Source organism: Mustelus asterias, chromosome 9 (assembly GCF_964213995.1).
Source record: "Mustelus asterias chromosome 9, sMusAst1.hap1.1, whole genome shotgun sequence".
Lineage (NCBI taxonomy): Eukaryota > Metazoa > Chordata > Chondrichthyes > Carcharhiniformes > Triakidae > Mustelus > Mustelus asterias.
This window is the reverse complement of record NC_135809.1, coordinates 10185997-10206332: the sequence shown is the minus strand read 5'-3', so window position 1 is coordinate 10206332 and position 20336 is coordinate 10185997. Positions and strand designations below refer to the sequence as shown.

Below are 20336 nucleotides of genomic sequence, written 5' to 3'. Positions count from 1 at the left end.
GCCCACTGCTCTATTCAGCACTCTGAGGTGTCTGAGTCAGTTCTAGGGGAGGGTGCCTCCTTCCGAGGTCATCTTGTCAATCAGTGGCCTCAACCCTACAGTTTTCATGGAAAGAATCCCGACAGTGCAGAAGAAGGCCATTCGGCCCATCGAGTCTGCACCAACAACAATGCCACCCAGGCCCTATCCCCATAACTGGCCATGCTAAATTGCTCCTTAGTGTCAGGGGGACTAGCTAGGGTAAATGCATAGGGTTATGGGGATAGGGCCCGGGTGGGTTTGTGGTCGGTGCAGACTCGATAGGCCGAATGGCCTCCTTCTGCACTGTAGGATTCTATGATAACCCTTCGTGTTTACCCAGCTAATCACTCTGACACTAAAGGGTAATTTAGCCGATCCACCTAACCCGCACATCTTTGGACTGTGGGAGGAAACCGGAGCACCCGGAGGGAACCCACGCAGACACGGGGAGAACGTGCAAACTCCACACGGACAGTGACCCAAGCCGGGAATCGAAACCGGGCCCTTGGCGCTGTGAGGTAGCAGTGCTAACCACTGTACCACCGTGCTGCCCTTTGTCTCTCCACATCTGCCAAACTTCCTCCACTTCCCCGCCTTGTCCTGTCCAACATGTCCCCCACATCCCCTCACTGGGCCCAGGCTGATAGGCCCCAGCAAGATCTCGGACTCACCTGAACATCTGGGTCCATCGCTGAATGTCACCTACCTGGTCTACCTGCACTACCAGCAGTGTCCACCGCCCCTGCTTGGCGCTGCCAGCGTGCAGAGCTGCTGGCCTCTGATTGGCCGATACCTATATGAGGCAGGACATCTTCCTGGGGGTGGATGGAAGTCCCACCCCCATACCAATTAACGATCTATCACCCAAAAATAATTAAAGCAAGGTGAGCCGCTTAAGCAGAGGCGGTCCCACCCCTGAAATTTACAGTGATGTTTGGGGAGCCCACCCTTAGTGTAAAATCCAGCCTATGTATTTCTGACAGTCCAGCGCTCCCTCAATGCTGCATTAGAATTATTCAAGAGTCGTTCCGTTACTTAAGAGCTATCAAATATCAATTTCAATAAGCAGCTCGTACAGGCTTCGGAATAAAGAGGCAAAACAATAATTTTCATCCCGCATTTTAATGAAAGTTATTTAGAAAAATAATTAATCATGCTTGAGTGTAACTCTCAAGAAAGGCTGAATGACCAAGTCAACATATCACAACAGTAACTTACAAAGACTAACAGTGTAGATTTCAGCAGACAAAATCGAGATAGAGAGATAGATACATAGAGAGAGAGAGATAGATAGATGGAGAGATACATAGAGATAGAGAGATAGATAGAGAGAGATACATAGAGAGAGATAGATAGAGAGGTAGATATATATATATAGAGAGAGATAGGTAGAGATATAGATACATAGATAGATAAATATAGATAGAGTGAAGAGAGACAGATAGGGAGAGAAATAGATGGAGAGATAGATAGCGAGAAATAGAGATAGATAGAGATCTTAAAGAGAAAGAGAAATAGATGCAGCGATGATAGAGAGAGAGGGATAGATGAGAGGTAGATAGAGAGGGAGAAAGATACAGAAATAGACATAGATAGATAGATGAGACATAGAAAGGAAGAGAGATAGAGAGAGATAGATAGAAACAGAGATAGACAAAGATAGATAGAGATAGGCAGAGATAAATGATGGATAGAGAGAAAGAGAGAGAGAGATAGATGTAGAGATAGATAGAAGAGGTAGAGATAGTTACAGAGATGGAAAGAAAGAGAGATAAAGAGATAGATAAGATAGAAACAGGATATATAGCTAGATAGATAAGCTGAATAGATAAATAGACAGATAGATAAATAGATAAATAGACAGATAGAATTCAAAAGCTAATGTTAAATTACTTGTCCACAAATGTTTTGAGCATGCATGTAAGAAAATAGCACTCTCTTCAACAAGAGTAATATCACAAAAACTCTTTTAAGTTACCTAAAAGCACTGAAGACTCTTTATTCGCAGGAATGTCCTCCAATGGCTGTTCTAGTTCCCATTACGCTGCTTACATATTATGTCAGCGTAAATTCAGTAGAAGTCCCAGTGTCTATACATCTAAGAATACGTCTAGGAATAACAAATACTTGGCTATCGGGAAGACAAGACAGGGGAAATGAAAAAGAGCGAAGGGAAGCGAAAAGAAAAGTAGCCAGCAATGAATTCACTGGCGAAAGGCTCGTACCCCTTCAGCACCAGACATTGTCACTTTTGCATTTAACAGCACACCTGTCATTGAAACAGACATCTCAAAATCTTACCAATCACATCAATAATCTATCAACTATTAGTGCCACTTTTAAGTAACTTAATGAACCTGTTGACAAAACTGTGCTAATTGAATAAATATTTAACCAAGCACTTAAATATGTTGGCAAGTCAATGAAAAACTGCTGGATATAATACTTGTGCTGGGCTGGAGTGTTTGCGACAGAACTATAGACATAGAAGCGAGTAAAGTAACTTCATTGGAGGTCCATTATTGTCCGTACGCTGAATTAGCCTTCACTTCTTTCCAGATTTCTCACCGTAACCAAGGCAAATGCAAATGGCGGCTGCCCAGTTCTCTTACGGGTGTGAAGATAACGTGCAGAATGTTTGTGGCGTTTCTCCCTCCACTTGTAACTTCAGTTGGCAGGAGGATGGCGGAGCAACATAACCATCCTTCTCCGCAAGGACTTTCCATCATAATCACAGTGTTCGGTCGCTTGGAAGTCCCAGATTACTTATCCAATGTAGAGGAGCTGCACCTCGCCGCTTAGAGTGACAAATCCTCCCAATCTTCCTGCTGGGGAAGATCGATGGAAAGGCGAGAGAGCCAGCTGAGTTTCTGCTGATGGGGCGGAGGGAGATCTCCATAGAAATTCTACAGCTAGCGAGTCTTTGTTTCTCTGTGCAGCTGACTGCACTGAGCAGGTAGCGAGCTGCGGCAACTTCCCAATCCTGCCGCCTGGAAAGGCGGGAAGGGGGCATCCGAGGCAAGCAAGCGCCACCGTCTCACTCGCCATCCCCATTGGACCCAAAATAACCATTCCTCCATCGTGGCAGGGTCAACGGTTTGGAAACGCCTACCTAACAGCACTGGGCGAGCACCTTTCGCCACACGGACTGCGGTGGTTCAAGAGGAAGGCACACCCCTTCCCCCCCCCCTCAACCTCCTCAAGGGGATATCAGGATGGTGAACAAACACTGGGCCTCGCCATTGATACCCATGCCCCAAGAATAAAGAAGACATTAGTACCATCATTAACACATACATGCCTGCATTTTTGTGCAGTTGGATTGCCTCAGGATTTTAATCTGATTGTTTAAACCTTCTGCAAACATCATTTTCACATTTTTGATCGCGACAGCAGTGCTGAGCCGTGGGTGAAAGTTCAGGAACATTCCGACGCGTCGGAATATCTCGCTTCTCCGTCATTCGGTGTAAATCCTTGCTTCACAGTTTGAAGGGAAGATCATTTTAATTTTAAAACAATTCCCCGCCCTCGGATTCTCGACCAGCAGTTGAATTTAACCAACGCACACGCAATCGAGCGCCAGCTTTACAGTTGCGCAACGCGACCCTCGGTTTTCCTTTTCCCCTTCCGGGGCTTTCCGCGGAACCCCGCGGGGGAAAAAGCAACACCTTCTTTTGTTCCCCTCCTCCTTCAAGGCAAAAAAAAAAACTATCCAGCAGGGCTTTGGTGTCTGGCGGGATTGGCTAGTGGGAAAGGGGAGAGTCTGGCTGCCTGCAGTCATATTGGAAAATCCCAGGCAAGGTTACCCCACAACAACCGCCCCCCCAGCTCCGGATTCCCGTTAGTTGGCTGCCAGCAGTAAATACCGGCCCAGGGGAAGGCTGTGGGGGTCTGCTCTGTGGAAGAGATATGCAAAAGTGACCCTAGTGATTGTAGCGAGACGGTTAACCGATGGTGAGCCCGGCACCAGAAGGCAAGAGCCTCCTGCTGGCAGTAAGCAGGTTGGCGACCCAATAAATGGCACCATCATAGCTGCCCATTTGACTGAAGTAATCTGTCGTATTTGGGTTGGTTCTCCAATATCTGGATAAATGCCACCCTCAAAAGAAAATTAAAAACTCTGCAATACTCGGAAACGAGTTGATAAAATGCTGATGGATCTGTGAAAAGCCAACTGCCACACCATGGCTACTTTTTGACTCACGGTGCACTTGTTACAGTCAAATCAGAGGGAACTTGTGCTTTCTTTTTTGAAGGGTGAGATATTAAGGGTGTTCCCAACGAAACCCCCTGATTTCATGCCACTCCCCCGACAGGCGAGGCAAAGTCTTCTTACCTGACGCGAAAGCAGCCCCCTTCTAGAAACGGAATCTTTCAAAACCAGCCCGTACCCTTTGCTGAGAGAGAGCCACTCTCCCGTACAAAGTTATTTAAATAATTTCCAATTTTTTGCTGCTAGCAGCAACCCAGAAAATATTCATTCAAATTACAAAAAAAAAACAGAACAGAAAAAAAAAATCTTTGCAATTATAACAACTTAAATAAACCCAACGAGCCGCCACTCACGCCAACTTCAGATAGTTCGGCATGGAATAGTTAAACATTACAAAATCTAGTTTGTACAGATTGAACAGTTTTGTTTGGAAGGCAGCACTGATGTTTTGGAAAAATTGAGCTGTCATTTCATCCGTAGTTCTGGTGGACTTGGCGTAGGTGGGGAATTTCATGTAGTCCCCCACCCCAGCCAGGCGCAGGATATAGTTTGCATCCTCCTGCAGTGTCTCGTACTTCCCAATGAGGTTGTAGTGGATGTGGCAGGGGTGGCACAGCGAGGTGACCGTCTCCCAGTGCTCGTTGAAGGGCTCCTCCTTCTGCGTGTGGGGGTCGACGAGGTAGCCCACGAACTCCTCGAACTTCACGTCGTCGCCGCTCAGCAGGGCCGCCTGGGTGGCGTTCTTGCGCTGGCGCCGGACTATCTTGGTGCCGTAGCGCTTGTGGAAGGAGGTGTTGTAGCGCCGGGTGAACTTGTTCCGGTATGCCGACACCAGCCTCTCGAAGGGCTCGCGCACGAACATGAACTTCAGGTAGTTTTTCAAGCGGTGGTTGATCTCTGGGATGCTGTACTGATTGAGCGTCTTCAGGTTGGACGAGACGTGGGCCTCGTTGGCCGGGATCTCCATGGGGTCGGTGTACTTGCCCCCTCCTGTGAGGACCATCATGACCCTCTTCCAGTTTGTGCAGGCCACCTTGGGCACGTAGCAGTAGATCATCTCATGGTCTTCATCCACAACTAAATGTTTCAGGTCGTCTGAGGTCAAAACCCGCCTCTTACGACTCCTGGCGCTGTTGGCTTGACATGTCTGAGCGATTCGGTTCCTCCTTATCTGATGTGTGAGTTCTGTGCTTGAGAATTGATACTGAAAGAAAGCACATTAAAGAATTAAGAATGTGTTCGTACCCGGACTACACAAAACCATCAGCTGGTTTTACTTTAGCTTCTTTCAGAGACTATAGTTAAGAAAGCTCCACCAACGCCTCTACTTTCTCAGAAGACTAAGGACATTTGGCATGTCAGCTACGGCTCTCACCAACTTTCACAGATGCACCATAGAAAGCATTCTTTCTGGTTGTATCACAGCTTGGTGTGGGGCTCCTGCTCTGCCCAAGACCAGAAGAAACTACAAAAGGTCATGAATGTAGCCCAATCCATCACGCAAACCAGCCTCCCATCCATTGACTCTGTCTACACTTCCCGCTGCCTCGGCAAAGCAGCCAGCATAATTAAGGACCCCATGCACCCCGGACATTCTCTCTTCCACCTTCTTCCTTCGGGAAAAAGATACAAAAGTCTGAGGTCACGTACCAACCGACTCAAGAATAGCTTCTGCCCTGCTGCTGTCAGACCTTTGAATGAACCTACCTTGCATTAAGTTGATCTTCCTCTACACCCTAGCTATGGCTGTAACACTACATTCTGCACTCTCTCCTTTCCTTCTCTATGAATGGCATGCTTTGTCTGTAAAGCGCGCAAGAAACAATACTTTTCACTGTATGTTGGTACATGTGACAATAATATATCAAATCAAATCAAAGAACCACAATGCGCAAAAATATAAAACACAGGAAAATATCACTTCAGTCAATGTGTAGAATGACGCATCGATCCTCTCCCATTTCTTTTAGTCAATCAATGCCAAGTCCTCCTCTCTCTCGGCCATTGAAAACATCAAATGGAAGCTAGCTCTGGTAGCTAGTGCTCAGAATGGAATTCAGCTCATAGAAAGCAGAAAAACACCATTCGGACCCCTTGAACCCCACAGATGGTGGAACCCAGGTTCGAATCCCGCCATGGCTAATGGTGGAATTTGAATTCAATTAAAAAATCTGGAATTAAGAATCTGCTGATGACCATGAAACCATTGTCGATTGTTGGAAAAACCCATCTGGTTCACTAATGTCCTTTAGGGAAGGAAATCTGCCGTCCTTACCCGGTCTGTCCTACATGTGACTCCAGAGTCACAGCAATGTGGTTGACTCTCAACTGCCCTCCAAGGGCAACTAGGGATGGGCAATAAATGCTGGGCAGCCAGCAACGCCCATGTCCCACAAATTAATAAAGAAAAAGGTATTGAAATCCAAGTTTCCTGACAGACCTGTTGTTGCTACGAAAAGGTTGTCCTATCAAGGGGGAATAAATAGTCTGGGTCTATATTCCTTGGAGTTTAGAAGAATGAGGGGTGACCTTATTCAAATATGTAAGATGCTGAGGGAGATTGCAGGGTAGATGGTGAGATGTTTTCACGAGTCTTGCACAAGGGGACAGAGCTACAAGATAAGGGCCGCTCATTTAAAACTGAGGTGTGCGGAAATTTCTTCTGGCAGAGGGTGGTGAATCTCTGGAATTCTCCGCCCCAAAGGGTGCTGGAGTCTGGATCATTAGAAATACTTACACAACGTAAGAACATAAGAACTAGGAGCAGGAGTAGGCCATCTGGCCCCTCGAGCCTGCTCTGCCATTCAATAAGATCACGGCTGATCTTTTCGCGGACTCAGCTCCACTTACCCGCCCGCTCACCATAACCCTTAATTAAAGGGGAGGTGGATGAATATTTGATAGGTCGAGGAATAGAGGCTATGGGGAAATGGCACAGAAAAGGAGCATGTATCAGCCACGATCGTATTGAATGGCGGGGCAGGCTCGAAGGGCCTGGTGGTCTACTCCTGCTCCTATTTCTTGTGTTCTTGCGTGTAGCGTTTAGTTTCACGCTCATTCTGCTGGCACTAGGCTGCATCAGGATTGAAACATCCCTCCTAAAGCGCGACACACACCGGGATATATTGTGAAACCTGCTTTGAACAGACAGTATCCAATGGCTGTCTACCTACTGAAATTCCCATTGGAATTCCCGGAGTACACCGACTCGGAAATTACTGTTCCGAAGGAACATTATAAGAAAGGACTCCATGTCATGACGCACAATAACTCGCCCCCTGCTGTAGGGTCAATGGGATTTGACCCCACTCTCCGAGGTTGAACAGCTGGCATGGTGCAGTTCATACAAAAGAATCTAAAAACTGTTGACAGTGGGGTCACAATGTCCAGGTTAGGCCTGACATCACTGGACCGGCACAGTGGCACTGTGGTTAGCACTGCTGCCTCACAGCACCAGGGACCCGGGTTCGATTCCGGCCTCAGATCACCGTCTGTGCGAAGTTTGCACGTTCTCCCCGTGTCTGCGTGGGTTTCCTCCGGGTGCTCCGGTTTCCTCCCTCAGTCCGAAAGACTTGCAGGTTAGGTTGATTGGCCATGCTAAATTGACCCTTAGTGTCAGGGGGATTAGGAGGGTAGATACATGGGGTTACGGTGGGATTGTTGTTGGTGCAGGATCGATAGGCCAAGTGGCATCCTTCTGCAGATTCTATGATTCTATGACTGATAATCGAAAGGTTCTGGGAACATGGATTCAAATCCCACTATGGCAGTGGGAGAAATTTAAATTCTTAATCAATCAGTTAATTAATTAGCCCATTGATTTAAAAATAAAGATTGGAATTGAAAGCTAGCCTCGGTGACCCCGTGAAGCTTATCATTGATTGTTGTAAAACCCCTTCGGGTTCACTAATTTAAAGTTTAAAGTTTATTTATTAATGTCACAGGTTGACTAACATTAACACTGGATTGAAGTTACTGTGCCAACCCCTTCAGGAAAATGCCCTTCGGGGAAGGAAATCTGCCACCCTTTTCTGGTCTGGCCTAAAGGTGGACTTGAGACTGACTGGACCCTTAACTGCCCCCTGAGTTTGCCAAGCGAGCCACTCGGTTCATGGGCAGTTAGGTAAGAATGGGCACATCCCATGAAAGAGTATAAAAAAAGCCTACAGAACGAAACAGTCACTCAGATTAGATCTAAACTCCTCTTCCATTCCAAGTTGCTTTGCCTGGTTTCTAGAAGGGTGCATTATGAAGGGAAATGCAGAGGTTGGTTACGCTGTCTTTATAACAACAACTTGCACTCGGGTATGTTTTTAATGCAGGACAATGATGTACTTCTCAGTGGCGCAGGCAGAAGTGAGAAGATTCCAAGCTTCAGTGGGAGATGTAGACGGAGGGCGAATTTTTGTTGGATCAAAGAGGTAGGTTTCAAGTTTATTTATTAGTGTCACAAGTAGGCTTACATTAATGCTGCAATGAAGTTACTGTGAAAATCCCCGAGTTGCCACACTCTGGCGCCTGTATGGGTACACTGAGGGAGAATTTAGCACGGCCAATGCACCTAACCAGCACGTCTTTTGGACTGTGGGAGGAAACCGGAGCACCCGGAGGAAACGGGGAGAACGTGCAAACTCCACACACACAGTGACCCAAGCCAGGAATCGAACCCGGGTCCCTGACGCTGTGAGGCAGCAGTGCTAACCACTGTGCCACCGTGCCACCCTGATCTACCTGGTTTATAGAAGGATGCACTTATGAAGGGAATGCAGAGGCTGGTTACATTGTCTTTATGACAATAGCTCGCACTCGGGTATTTGATTTTGATTTGATTTGATTCATTATTCTCACATGTATTAACATACAGTGAAAAGCATTGTTTCTTGCGCACGATACGGACAAAGCATACCGTTCATAGCGAAGGAAATGAGAGAGTGCAGAATGTAGTGTTACAGTCATAGCTAGGGTTTAGAGGAAGTTCAACTTAATGCGAGGTAGGTCCATTCAAAAGTCTGACAGCAGCAGGGAAGAAGCTGCTCTTGAGTCAGTTGGTACATAAGAAGTTAAGAACATAAGAACTAGGAGCAGGAGTAGGCCATCTGGCCCCTCGAGCCTGCTCCGCCATTCAATAAGATCATGGCTGATCTTACGTGACCTCAGACTTTTGTATCGTTTTCCCGACGGAAGGAGGTGGAAGAGAGAATGTCCGGGGTGCGTGGGGTCCTTAATTATGCTGGCTGCTTTGCCGAGGCAGCGGGAAGTGTAGACAGAGTCAATGGATGGGAGGGAGGTATGTTTTTAATGCAGAACAATGATGTGCTTCTCAGTGCCGCAGGCAGACGTGAGGGGATTCCGAGTCTCAGTGGGAGACGTAGACGGAGGGCGACCTTTTGTTGGATCAAAGAGGCGGGTTTCAAGGAGGGTAAATATTGGCCAGAGTACCGGGGATAACTCTCCTTTAGAATAATGCACTGGGGGGCCTTTAAAGTGAACAGTTCATTAGAAAAGCAGCATCCCTGACAGTGCAGCGCTGCCTCGGTCAGTCCGGATCGACACATCTTAATTTGTTGGGCTTGAACCCATGACCCGTCAGACTCAGAAATGATTAGTGACACCCACAGAGTGGAGGCTAATGTTTGTCTCCGTGCTACCACAGCTTCCTGCTAATTGGAAGCGGCTGACGTCCAGCAAGCTGGTCTTTAATTAGTCGAGAGGGAAGCACGTCGGCAGTCGCACGCAGCAGGCAGCGCCTCGGCGTATCCGCCTCACGTGTCCACATGTGGTTCTCTCCTCGCTTCTGGCCGGGTGTTGAGTGGCCAGGGCGGGCATGAGGCCTTATTTGTTGAGAACGTCGATGCTACTGTCCCAGTGGGTAGTTGCAATGTAAAGCCAGCATGAACCAATTTCCATATGATTTCCTTTCATGTTTTACACGGGCTTCCTCAGAACTCATTATAACGCTGTTAGGCTGAGCGTGGCCTGTCAGACAGAACTGCAGCACGTTAATAAGCTCCAGATGTGACACCTTGCGCTGATAGAACGGGCCTTTCAGAGAGAGAAAATAAACAGAGTGCCAAGTAAAAATAATTACTTTAGCCTGGCACTGCCTCACTTCAAGCCTTCCCTACTCACAAGCTTGGAGTTTTAACCGTTCTAACGTGTCATTTAATTTTGCGGGGAGTTTGGAGGGTTGCTTAGGATTGAACTGAGACAGATCAGGTGGAGGTTCAGCATCGCCGGGTCTGAGAATAGAGAGTCCAGCAACACACACTCACAGCCAGAGCTACGTATGTGGACACGAATGATACTGTACTCGAAAGGAAATTGCTATCGCTTGAAGGGTTCAAATTGGGCATTTCCGTTACTATTTTTGTGCGTGGGCAAGTTTTTCTTGTGTTTTTTGTTAAGCATTTCTGAAGTTTCTGTCCTCTGACGAACAAGGATGTTGTGGCTCACTATTCTGTTCCGATGTTATTGAAAGTGGCGTTTGCTACCAAATGAACCTGTTGGACTTTAACCTGGTGTTGTTAGACTCCTTACTGTGTTTACCCCAGTCCAACGCCGGCATCTCCACATCCTGATGTTATTGACGCAGGGTTATTGGAAAAATAGGAGCTGGATTGTTGAAACTTTCAAATATCGTATATAATTTTTAAAAATTCATTCGTGGGTCATGGGCATTGCTGGCGAGCCAGCATTGGCTCAAAATCCTGGAATTCCCTCCCTAACGGCATTGTGGGTCAACCCACAGCACGTGGACTGCAGCGATTCAAGAAGGCAGCTCACTATCACCTTCTCAAGGACATCTAGGGATGGGCAATAAATGCTGGTGTAGCCAGCAATGCCCATGTCCCACGAATGAATAAAAAAAATGTATTACCCATCCCTAGTTGCCCTTGTTTGGAGGGCAGTTGAGAATCGATCACATTGCTGTGGCCCTGGAGTCACATCATAGAATCCTACAGTGCAGAAAGAGGCCATTCGGCCCATCGAGTCTGCACCGACCACAATCCCACCCAGGCCCTATCCCCATAACCCTATGCATTCACCCTAGCTGGTCCCCCTGACACTAAGGGGCAATTTAGCATGGCCAATCCACCTCACCCGCACATCTTTGGACATGTAGGCCAGACCAGATAAGGACGGCAGATTTCCTTCCCCAAAGGACATCAAGTGCAACAGATGGGCTTTTCCGACAATCGACAATGGTTTCATGGTCATCAGTAGATTCTTGATTCCAGATTTTTTTTACTGAATTCAAATTCCACCATCTGTCGTGGTGGGATTCGAACCCGGCTCCCCAGAACATTAGCTGAGTTTCTAGATTAATAGTCTAGCGATAATACCACTAGGCCATCGCCTCTCCATCAATATAATGTAACTGTAATGTCAATGTGTATAATGAGAATGTGGTTTGTAATGTAACCAGGCTTTATGGACCCAGGCAATTCTGCAGATGATGATTCAATTCAGATGCTTCAACTTAATCAGTGGCCTCTCAGTGTAAAAATTATTCCTCAAATTCATTGTTAAAAGACCACAATTTCCTCAGTAGATCTAGCTCGATCCAGCCTTATCCATTTTGGAATTTAATCCTGAGCTTAAAACATTTGGGAAGAATGGCAGAATGTTGTTCCCGATGAGAAAACAGGCATGTCTCTCTCTCTCTCTCCAGAGAAACTGGCCAGTTTTCTCTCCAGATCTTACCACATTCTGCCAAAAATATCAAGGGGTTTGCTTCACGGCATCATACAGGGGGGGGGGTGGAGCCTCAACACGGTGGCAAACCCCACCTGCACTGAGATCAGGGCGCCATCTTTAAAGGGTGCCCCAATCAAAACCGAAGTAAACCTCCCCCCCTCCTCACCACGGAGGTCTCAGGGGCATCCCTTGCCATTCAAAACTCCGGAGTTGGCATCTCTCCAGCCCCCCCCACCCCTCTCCCCATGATCACGGGCACCTTCCATCACCCCATGAGGGATGGGGGAGTTCCAAAATCAAGCTCTCACCAGTGAGACCAGCGACTTCCACACCTGGAGCCCCCGCCGGCAGTCGCATGGACGGTGAACGCGGGCTCAAGATCGCCTCCCCCCACCCCCACCTCCAAGATCTCAGGACATAACTATATTGCCACTTCTGTAAAACACCAAGGGTGGGATTTTCCTACCCTTGTTACTGGTGGGATTTTCCAGTCCTGCTGAAGGTGACCCCTCCCACGACGGGAGTCTTGGCGGTGGGATGGACGAGCCGCACAAAGCGCCGTAGACTTTGGTGGGACTGGAAAATCCCACTGGCGACCAATGGCAAACCACCTTTTGTACCACAAAACTCACCGCGGGTGGGCAGGAAACTCCCGCCCCAAGAATTAACTCAAATGCAAAATATATGGCAGAATTTTAGGCCTTGTCACAGTTGGAGGTGGGGGTCATGAAATGCGGCAAGCTATTCAACAGTCCATTGCCTTTGGCCGCACCATAAAATCCCATCAGCATAAAATGCTTCTACAGTTTAGATATTAAGGTAGTAATTTATTCATTGCGATGCCCATAAGTAGCTTAAAATGTTCTCTCACTTCATAGAATCATAGAATCCTGACAGTGCAGAAACAGGCCATTCAGCCCATCGAGCTTACACCGACTCTCCGACAAAGCATCTTACCCAGGCCCACCACCCACCCAATCCCCGTTTCCCCACGCATTTACCATGGCTAATGCCCCTAACCTTCACATCTTGGGACACTAAGGGGCAATTGAGCATGGCTAATCCACCTAACCTGTGCTTCTTTGGATTGTGGGAGGAAACCGGAGCACCCGGAGGAAAGCAGGCATGGGGAGGACGTGCAAACTCCACACAGACAGTGACCCAGGGACGGAATTCAACCCGGGTCCCTGGCGCTGTGAGGCAGCAGTGCTAACCACTGTGCCACCGTGCCGCCCTCATGATGCCACTTGGAATCCTTGACTAAATTATTACCTATTTACTCCCTCTGAGCATTAATATATTTGGATGGATAAACACAGAATATCTTGCTCTGTATGGCTCTGAACATCTGCCTGGGACCAATCACTGGTTTTCGGGACTGGTAGGGGTAAGAAATCTATTCTGATCTAAATGTCGAGGTCACGTAATCAATGGAAGCTGGCCGCTTCTTTCTCTAGACACAACAGGCCTGTTTATCTTATTTATTTAGAAAAATTAACTTTCAAATGTCTGAAAGACTGGAGCTCATATCAGGCAAGTTATAGCTAAATATTCCCATTGCAAAACTTATCACTTTGACAAAGAACTTTTTTGCTAAAATATATTCTCCTGAAGTGCTTTAACGGGGAATAATTAAATTATTTTGTAAATTCACCACCCCAGGGACAATTCTAATTCAGGACAGAGACGGACACATTTTGCCACGTTTAGTTCAACTTTTTATTTATTTATTTATTAGCGTTACAAATAGGCTTACATTAACACTGCAATGAAGTTCCTGTGACAATCCCCTAGTCGCCACACTCCAGCGCCTGTTCGGGTACACTGAGGGAGAATTTAGCACGGCCAATCCACCTGACCAGCACATCTTTCAGACTGTGGGAGGAAACTGGAGGAAACCCACGCAGACACGGGGAGAATGTGCAGACTCCACACAGACAGTGACCCGAGCCGGGAATCGAACCCAGCTCCCTGGCGCTGTGAGGCAGCAGTGCTAACCACTGTGCCGCCCCTTTCCAGTATTTTCAGCTTGGGCCCTGAAGTTCAACATGTAGGGTGGGATTTTATGACCTCCCGCTCGGACGAGATTGTAAAATGCCCGCCCGAGGCCAACTGAGATTTCCATTCTGCGAACCTCGCCCGCCCCGTAAAATTCCGGCTGTAGTTTTTATTGTGATCTCAAATCACATCATCGATCGACCTGCCTTTTTTCATCGATTCCCAGAATCTATATCAGAAATGGGCACGCAACTGTAATCTGGGGAAAGTGAATCTGATAACATTGTGACACGTGTACCAAATGGAAGTGGGGGGTGAGATAGGACTTGCAAAGTTGGATGGTAAAGTGATTGATTCTGTTAACTGATGTTATCTGAGGTTTTGATAATAATTATTCCCCAGAATATCAGGCAGACACAGACATAAACTCCCAATAGATGACACCCTTTGAGCTGATAAGCCCGTGTTATCGAGGAGAAGGAATGGCCAAGATAAAAGTGGCATTTGATTAATCGTTAACTTGCATTTTGCAGAGGAACCAAACTGCAGTTTAATCTGTTAAGATCTGTGAAGGGTGACGTTTGATTTGATTGTTTCCGATTTGTCCAGGCTGCTAATAAGTCACACTCCACGATTACTAAGTGCAGAGAATGTGCAGAGAATCCCTGAGTACAAGACAGCAATTGGCAGACCGCCCTCTTCGCTTTAGTGAAACCTTCGTTTTGTCCGTCCTAGTTCAGTGGGTCGCAATCTGGCCTCCGGGGGTGTGGGTTCAAGTCCCACTCCAGGACTGTGGTGGCACAGTGGTTAGCACTGCTGCCTCACAGCGCCAGGGACCCAGGTTCGATTCCCGGCTTGGGTCACTGTCTGTGCAGAATTTGCACGTTGTCTGTGTGGGTTTCCTCCGGGTGCTCCGGTTTCCTCCCACAGCCTGAAAAGACGTGCTGGTTAGGGTGCATTGGCCGTGCTAAATTCTCCCTCAGTGTACCCGAACAGGCGCCAGAGCGTGGCGACTAGGGGATTTTCACAGTAACTTCATTGCAGTGTTAATGTAAGCCTACTTGTGACAGTAATAAATAAACTTTAAACGAGGTGTTCAAAAGGTTTTAGATAGAATAAATAAAGGGAAACTGTTTCCAGTGGCAGGAGTTGTTAGTAACCAAGGGATACAGATTTAATTGGCAGAGGTGAATTATTAAGATTATTATTAATGCTTTATTAGTTATTTTAATAATTAAGGATTATTATTTCCCCATGTGTACTCTATGAACGGTATGCTTTGTCTGTATAGCACGCAAGGAACAATACTTTTCACTGTATCCCAATTCACCTGACAATAGTCAATCAAATCAAAATTATTAAGGTACGTCATCTGAAAGAGCGATGGAAGCAAATGCAAAGGAGGCTTTCAAAATTGAAATGAAGGTCAATTTGTTGGACACTGGAGGGAAATTAAAAATTGTGGGGCAGATTTTCCCATTCCGCCTGCCATGGGCACCACTTTTCTTTTTATTCATTCGTGGGACATGGGGGTCGCTGGCCAGCATTTATTGCCCATCCCTAGTTGTCCTTAGAAGGCAGTTGAGAGTCACCACATTTCTGTGGCTCTGGAGTCACATGTCGGTCAGACCAGGTAAGGACGGCAGATTTCCTTCCCTAAAAGACATTAGTGAACCAGATGGATTTATCCAACTACGGTTTCATGGCCATCTGTAGATTCTTAATTCCAGATATTTTTTATTGAGTCCTAATTTCACCATCAGATGTGGTGGGATTCGAACCCAGGTTCCATTAGCTGAGTTTCTGGATTAATAATCTAGCGATGATACCACTAGGCCATTGCCTCCCCCTCGTGACTCCAGTGGATTCTTGACAGTCGCAGTGAGGCAGCAAGATTGGCCAGTTGTAATGCCAGTCAAAGGTCAAGTTGATGAATCCACAGGGACAAATTGCCAGAGGTACCATCACATGAGGCTGCTTCCATTTCGATGTTTCAATGTTTCTAAATGTGGATGAAATTGCCAACAAAGTGGTTTCTCCTGACTCACTTTATTATCTGCAATGTGCTGTCAATTATCCTTGTGATCCAAAATAGTTCATGCCAGCAACAGCTTAAAGAGGCTCAAAGCATTGGCTTATTAAGAGATTTTGCAGAGCGGGAGAATTGACTGATGCAATAAAGTCTATCTAACAACGAATGCTGAACACAGGATGAGGCGACGAAAAGGCAGCTAGTTTCAGCCAGATGTACCGAGTGGATGATCCCTATCTGACTCTGCTTGAGGTCCCAGCGTTAAGGAGCAGCACGGTGGCACAGTGGTTAGCACTGCTGCTTCACAGCACCAGCATCCCAGGTTCAATTCCTGCCTTGGGTCACTGTCTGTGTGGAGTTTGCACGTTCTCCCCGTATTTGCGTGGGTTTCCTCCGAGTGCTCCGGTTTCCTCACACATTCTGAAAGATGTGCTGGTTAGATGCATTGGCCCGAACAGGCGCCGGACTGTGGCGGCTAAGGGAATTTCACAGTAGCTTCATTGCAGTGTTAATGTAAGCCTTACTTGTCACTAATAAATAAACTTTATTTTTAAGAGTGCCAGTCTTCAGCCAATTCGATTCACTCCACATGATATCAATAAATGACTGAAGGCATTGGATACTGCAAAGATAATGGGCCCTGATAATATTCTGGCAATAGTACAGTAGACTTGTGCTCTAGAACTTGCCGTTCCCCTAGCCAAGCTGTTCCGGTCCAGCTACAATACTGGCATCTACCCAGCAATGTGGAAAATTGCCCTGGTTTGTCCTGTACATAAACAAGCAGGATAAATCCAACCTTGCCAATTACCGCCCCATCAGTCTACTCTCAATCAGCAGAAAAACGATGAAAGGTGTCATTGGCAGTGCTACCAAGTCACACTTACTCAGCAATAACCTGCTCAGTGGCGCCCAGTTTGGGTTCCACCAAGGTCACATTACCGCCTTGATCCAAACAGGGATAAATGAGCTGAGGTGGGAGTGACTGCCCTTGACATCAAGGCAGCATTTGACTGTGTAGCATCAAGGAGCCCTCGCAAAACTGGAGTCAATGGGAATTTGGGGAGAACCGGCTGGAGTCATACCTGGCTTAAGTGAGATGGTTGTGGGGGTGGTCAGTAGAGGCCAATAATTTTAGCCCCAGGGCATCGTTTACGGTGGTGTGATAGGTCCATCCTAGATAAGCACTTAACCTAGCTGCTTCCTCAATAATCTTGCCTCCATCACTAGGTCAGGAGTAGGGATATCCCATCCAAAAGACAGCACCTCTGACAGTGCAGCATTCCCTCAGTGTCCCACTAGAGTGTCAGCCTAGATTTTCATAGAATCCCTACAGTGCAGAAGGAGGCCATTTGGCCGATCGAGTCTGCATTATACTCAATCCCACCCAGGCCCTATTACCATAACCCCACATAACTACCTTGCTAATCCCCTTGACACTCGGGTCAATTTAGCACGGCCAATGCACCCTAACCAGCACGTCTTTTCAGGCTGTGGGAGGAAACCGGAGCACCCGGAGGAAACCCACACAGACAACGTGCAAATTCTGCACAGACAGTGACCCAAGCCGGGAATCGAACCTGGGTCCCTGGCGCTGTGAGGCAGCAGTGCTAACCACTGTGCCACCCTTTCTTAACCTCTGCTTTTGAGGAGAGCAACCCCAGCTTCTGAATGCCAAATTAAACTTTGCTCTCCCTGCAGAGCTGGGGATATGTAAAGAGGTTCCATTTGGAGACCTCTCTGTCACACACATCAAGGTCATTAACTCACTTCAGTTCCCTCAGGATACATTCCCTGCCTCTAACCTCCCGCAGATACATTTGTGCAACAGCAGCCGGGGAATTATTACTCGGGGGAATATCATAAACATAACTCATTCAGTCCTGTCACACAGTCTGGTTTTAATATCTCTTGTAAAGCCTTTATTGAAGCCCAGTAGCAGATATCAAAGTGGATGGAAATATAATGAGGGTGACATAATAGGACGGCATTAATCAGAGCGTTCACTCAGCTGTAACATTTCCTCTGGTGGCGCATTATAAAATATTCTCACTGATTTTCAGAATGCTATAAGGGTCTTTTTTTTATTCTTTCATGGGATTTGAGCGTCCCTGATTAGGCCAGCATTTGTTACCCATCCCAAGATGCCCCTGAGAAGGTGGCGGTGAGCTGCCTTCTTGAATCACTGCAGTCCCGATGATGTAGGTGCACCCACAGTGCTGTTAGGGAGGGAGTTCCAGGATTTTGACCCAGCCACAGTGAAGGAACAGCGCTTTATTTCCAACTCAGGATGGTGAGTGACTTGGAGGGGACTTTGCAGGCGGTGGTGTTCCCATGTGTCTGCTGCCCCTTGTCCATCAAGGTTGTAGAGATCATGGGTTTGGAAGGTGCTGACAAAGGAGCCTTGGTGAGATGCTGCTGTCCATCTTGTAGATGGTACACACTACTGCTACTGTGTATCGGTGATAGGGGAAATGAATGCTTAAGGTGGTGAATGTGGTGCCAATCTAGTGGGCTGCTTTGTCCTGGATGGTGTCAAGCTTCTCGAGTGTTGTTGGAGCTGCACCCATCCAGGCAAGTGGAGAATATTCCATCACACTCCTGACTTGTAGATGGTGGACAGGCTTCGGGGAGTCAGGGGGTGAGTTACTCGCCGCAGTATTCCTAGCCTCTGACCTGCTCTTGTAGCTATGATGTGGAGATGCCGGCGTTGGACTGGGGTAAACACAGTAAGAAGTCTCACAACACCAGGTTAAAGTCCAACAGGTTTATTTGGTAGCAAAAGCCACTAGCTTTCGGAGCGCTACTCCTTCGTCAGGTAAGTGGGAGTTCTGGTCAATCACCAGGCAAGAGTGTTCTCTTCCTGTTGGGGAACACTTCAGCGGTCACGGACATTCGGCCTCTAATCTTCGGGGCGGCCTTCTCGACACACGACAACGCAGAATCGCTGAGCAGAGACTGATAGCCAAGTTCCGCACACATGACGACGGCCTCAACCGGGATCTTGGGTTCATGTCACACTATCTGTAACCCCCACAACTTGCCTGGGCTTGCAAAATCTCACTAACTGTCCTGGCTGGAGACAATACACATCTCTTTAACCTGTGCTTAACCCTCTCTCCACTCACATTGTCTGTACCTTTAAGACTTGATTACCTGTAAAGACTCGCATTCCAACCATTATTTTGTAAATTGAGTTTGTGTCTTTATATGCCCTGTTTGTGAACAGAACTCCCACTCACCTGACGAAGGGGCAGCGCTCCGAAAGCTAGTGGTTTTGTAACCTCCTCCAGCCTCTACAACCCTCCCTATCTCTGTAACCTCCTCCAGACCCTACAGTCCTCCCTATCTCTGTAACCTCCTCCAACCCCTACAACCCTCACTATCTCTGTAACCTCCTCCAGCCCCTACAACTCTCCCTATCTCTGTAACCACCTCAAGCCCCTACAACCCCCCCATCTCTGAAACCTCCTCCAATCCTACAACCCTCCCTATCTCTGTAACCACCTCCAGCACCTACAACCCTCCCTATCTCTGTACCTCCTCCAGCCCATAACCCTCCCTATCTCTGTAATCTCCTCCAGCCCCTACAACCCTCCCTAGCTTTGCAACCTCCTCCAGCACTACAACCCTCCCATCTCTGTAATCCCTCCAGCCCCTACAACCTCCCTATTTCTGTCACCTCCTCCAGCCCTACAACCCTCTGAGATATATGTGTTCCTCCAACTCCGGCCACTTGCTCTAACACTGGCCATGCCCTATGTCCTGGAACTCCCTCCCTAAACCCCTCCACATCCCCTCTCTCTCTCTCCCTCCCTCTCTCTCTCTCTCCTCCCTCAATCCCGTTAAAATCAATCTCATTGACCGAGCATCTGTCCAATTGTCTCCTTGGCAGCTCAGTGTTATATTCTGTTTTCTGATGTTCCTGCCAAGCAGCTTGGGACATGTCATGATGTTAGAAGGTGCTATATAAATGTAGGTTGCTTTTGCAGTTAAGGTGTAAACCAGACTGCCCACTGGTTTTATAATATAGTGCAAAGTTATTTTTTTAGATTTTAATGGCATGAGGGGTCTAGGTCGAGAGCGGGAATGTGGCTTTGAGATTGAAGAGGATCAGAATTGGTCATATTGAATGTTGGAACAGGCTCGAAGGGCTGAATGGCCTATTCCATCTCCTAATTTCTCTGCTAAGATCTATCCCCATAGCTTGGATTCCAGAGAGGCAGCAAAACCATTCCCAATGTTTCTGCAAAAGTTTGTACCCAGACTGAGATAAGCTCCTGAATTGACAATATCCTTAATGTTCGGCTGTTTCACCGTTCCAGTATAAAGACGCAAAGGCACCAATGAGAGCATAAGAACATAAGAACTAGG

The 20336-nt window shown here is 47.2% G+C and overlaps 2 protein-coding genes across 2 annotated transcripts in view; both read right to left on the bottom strand.

Moving 5' to 3' along the window:
* LOC144498487 (host cell factor 1-like) overlaps positions 1-20336 on the bottom strand; it is a 467986-nt gene that overhangs the window by 31136 nt on the left and 416514 nt on the right. The window lies entirely within an intron of this gene.
* The window catches only part of chst11 (carbohydrate (chondroitin 4) sulfotransferase 11), a 186627-nt gene continuing 167422 nt past the window's right edge, over positions 1132-20336 (bottom strand). The window contains exon 3 of the mRNA XM_078219671.1: positions 1132-5438. Within this exon, the coding sequence (XP_078075797.1) occupies positions 4584-5438 (855 nt within the window). The 3' untranslated portion in view covers positions 1132-4583. The remainder of the gene's footprint in view (positions 5439-20336) is intronic.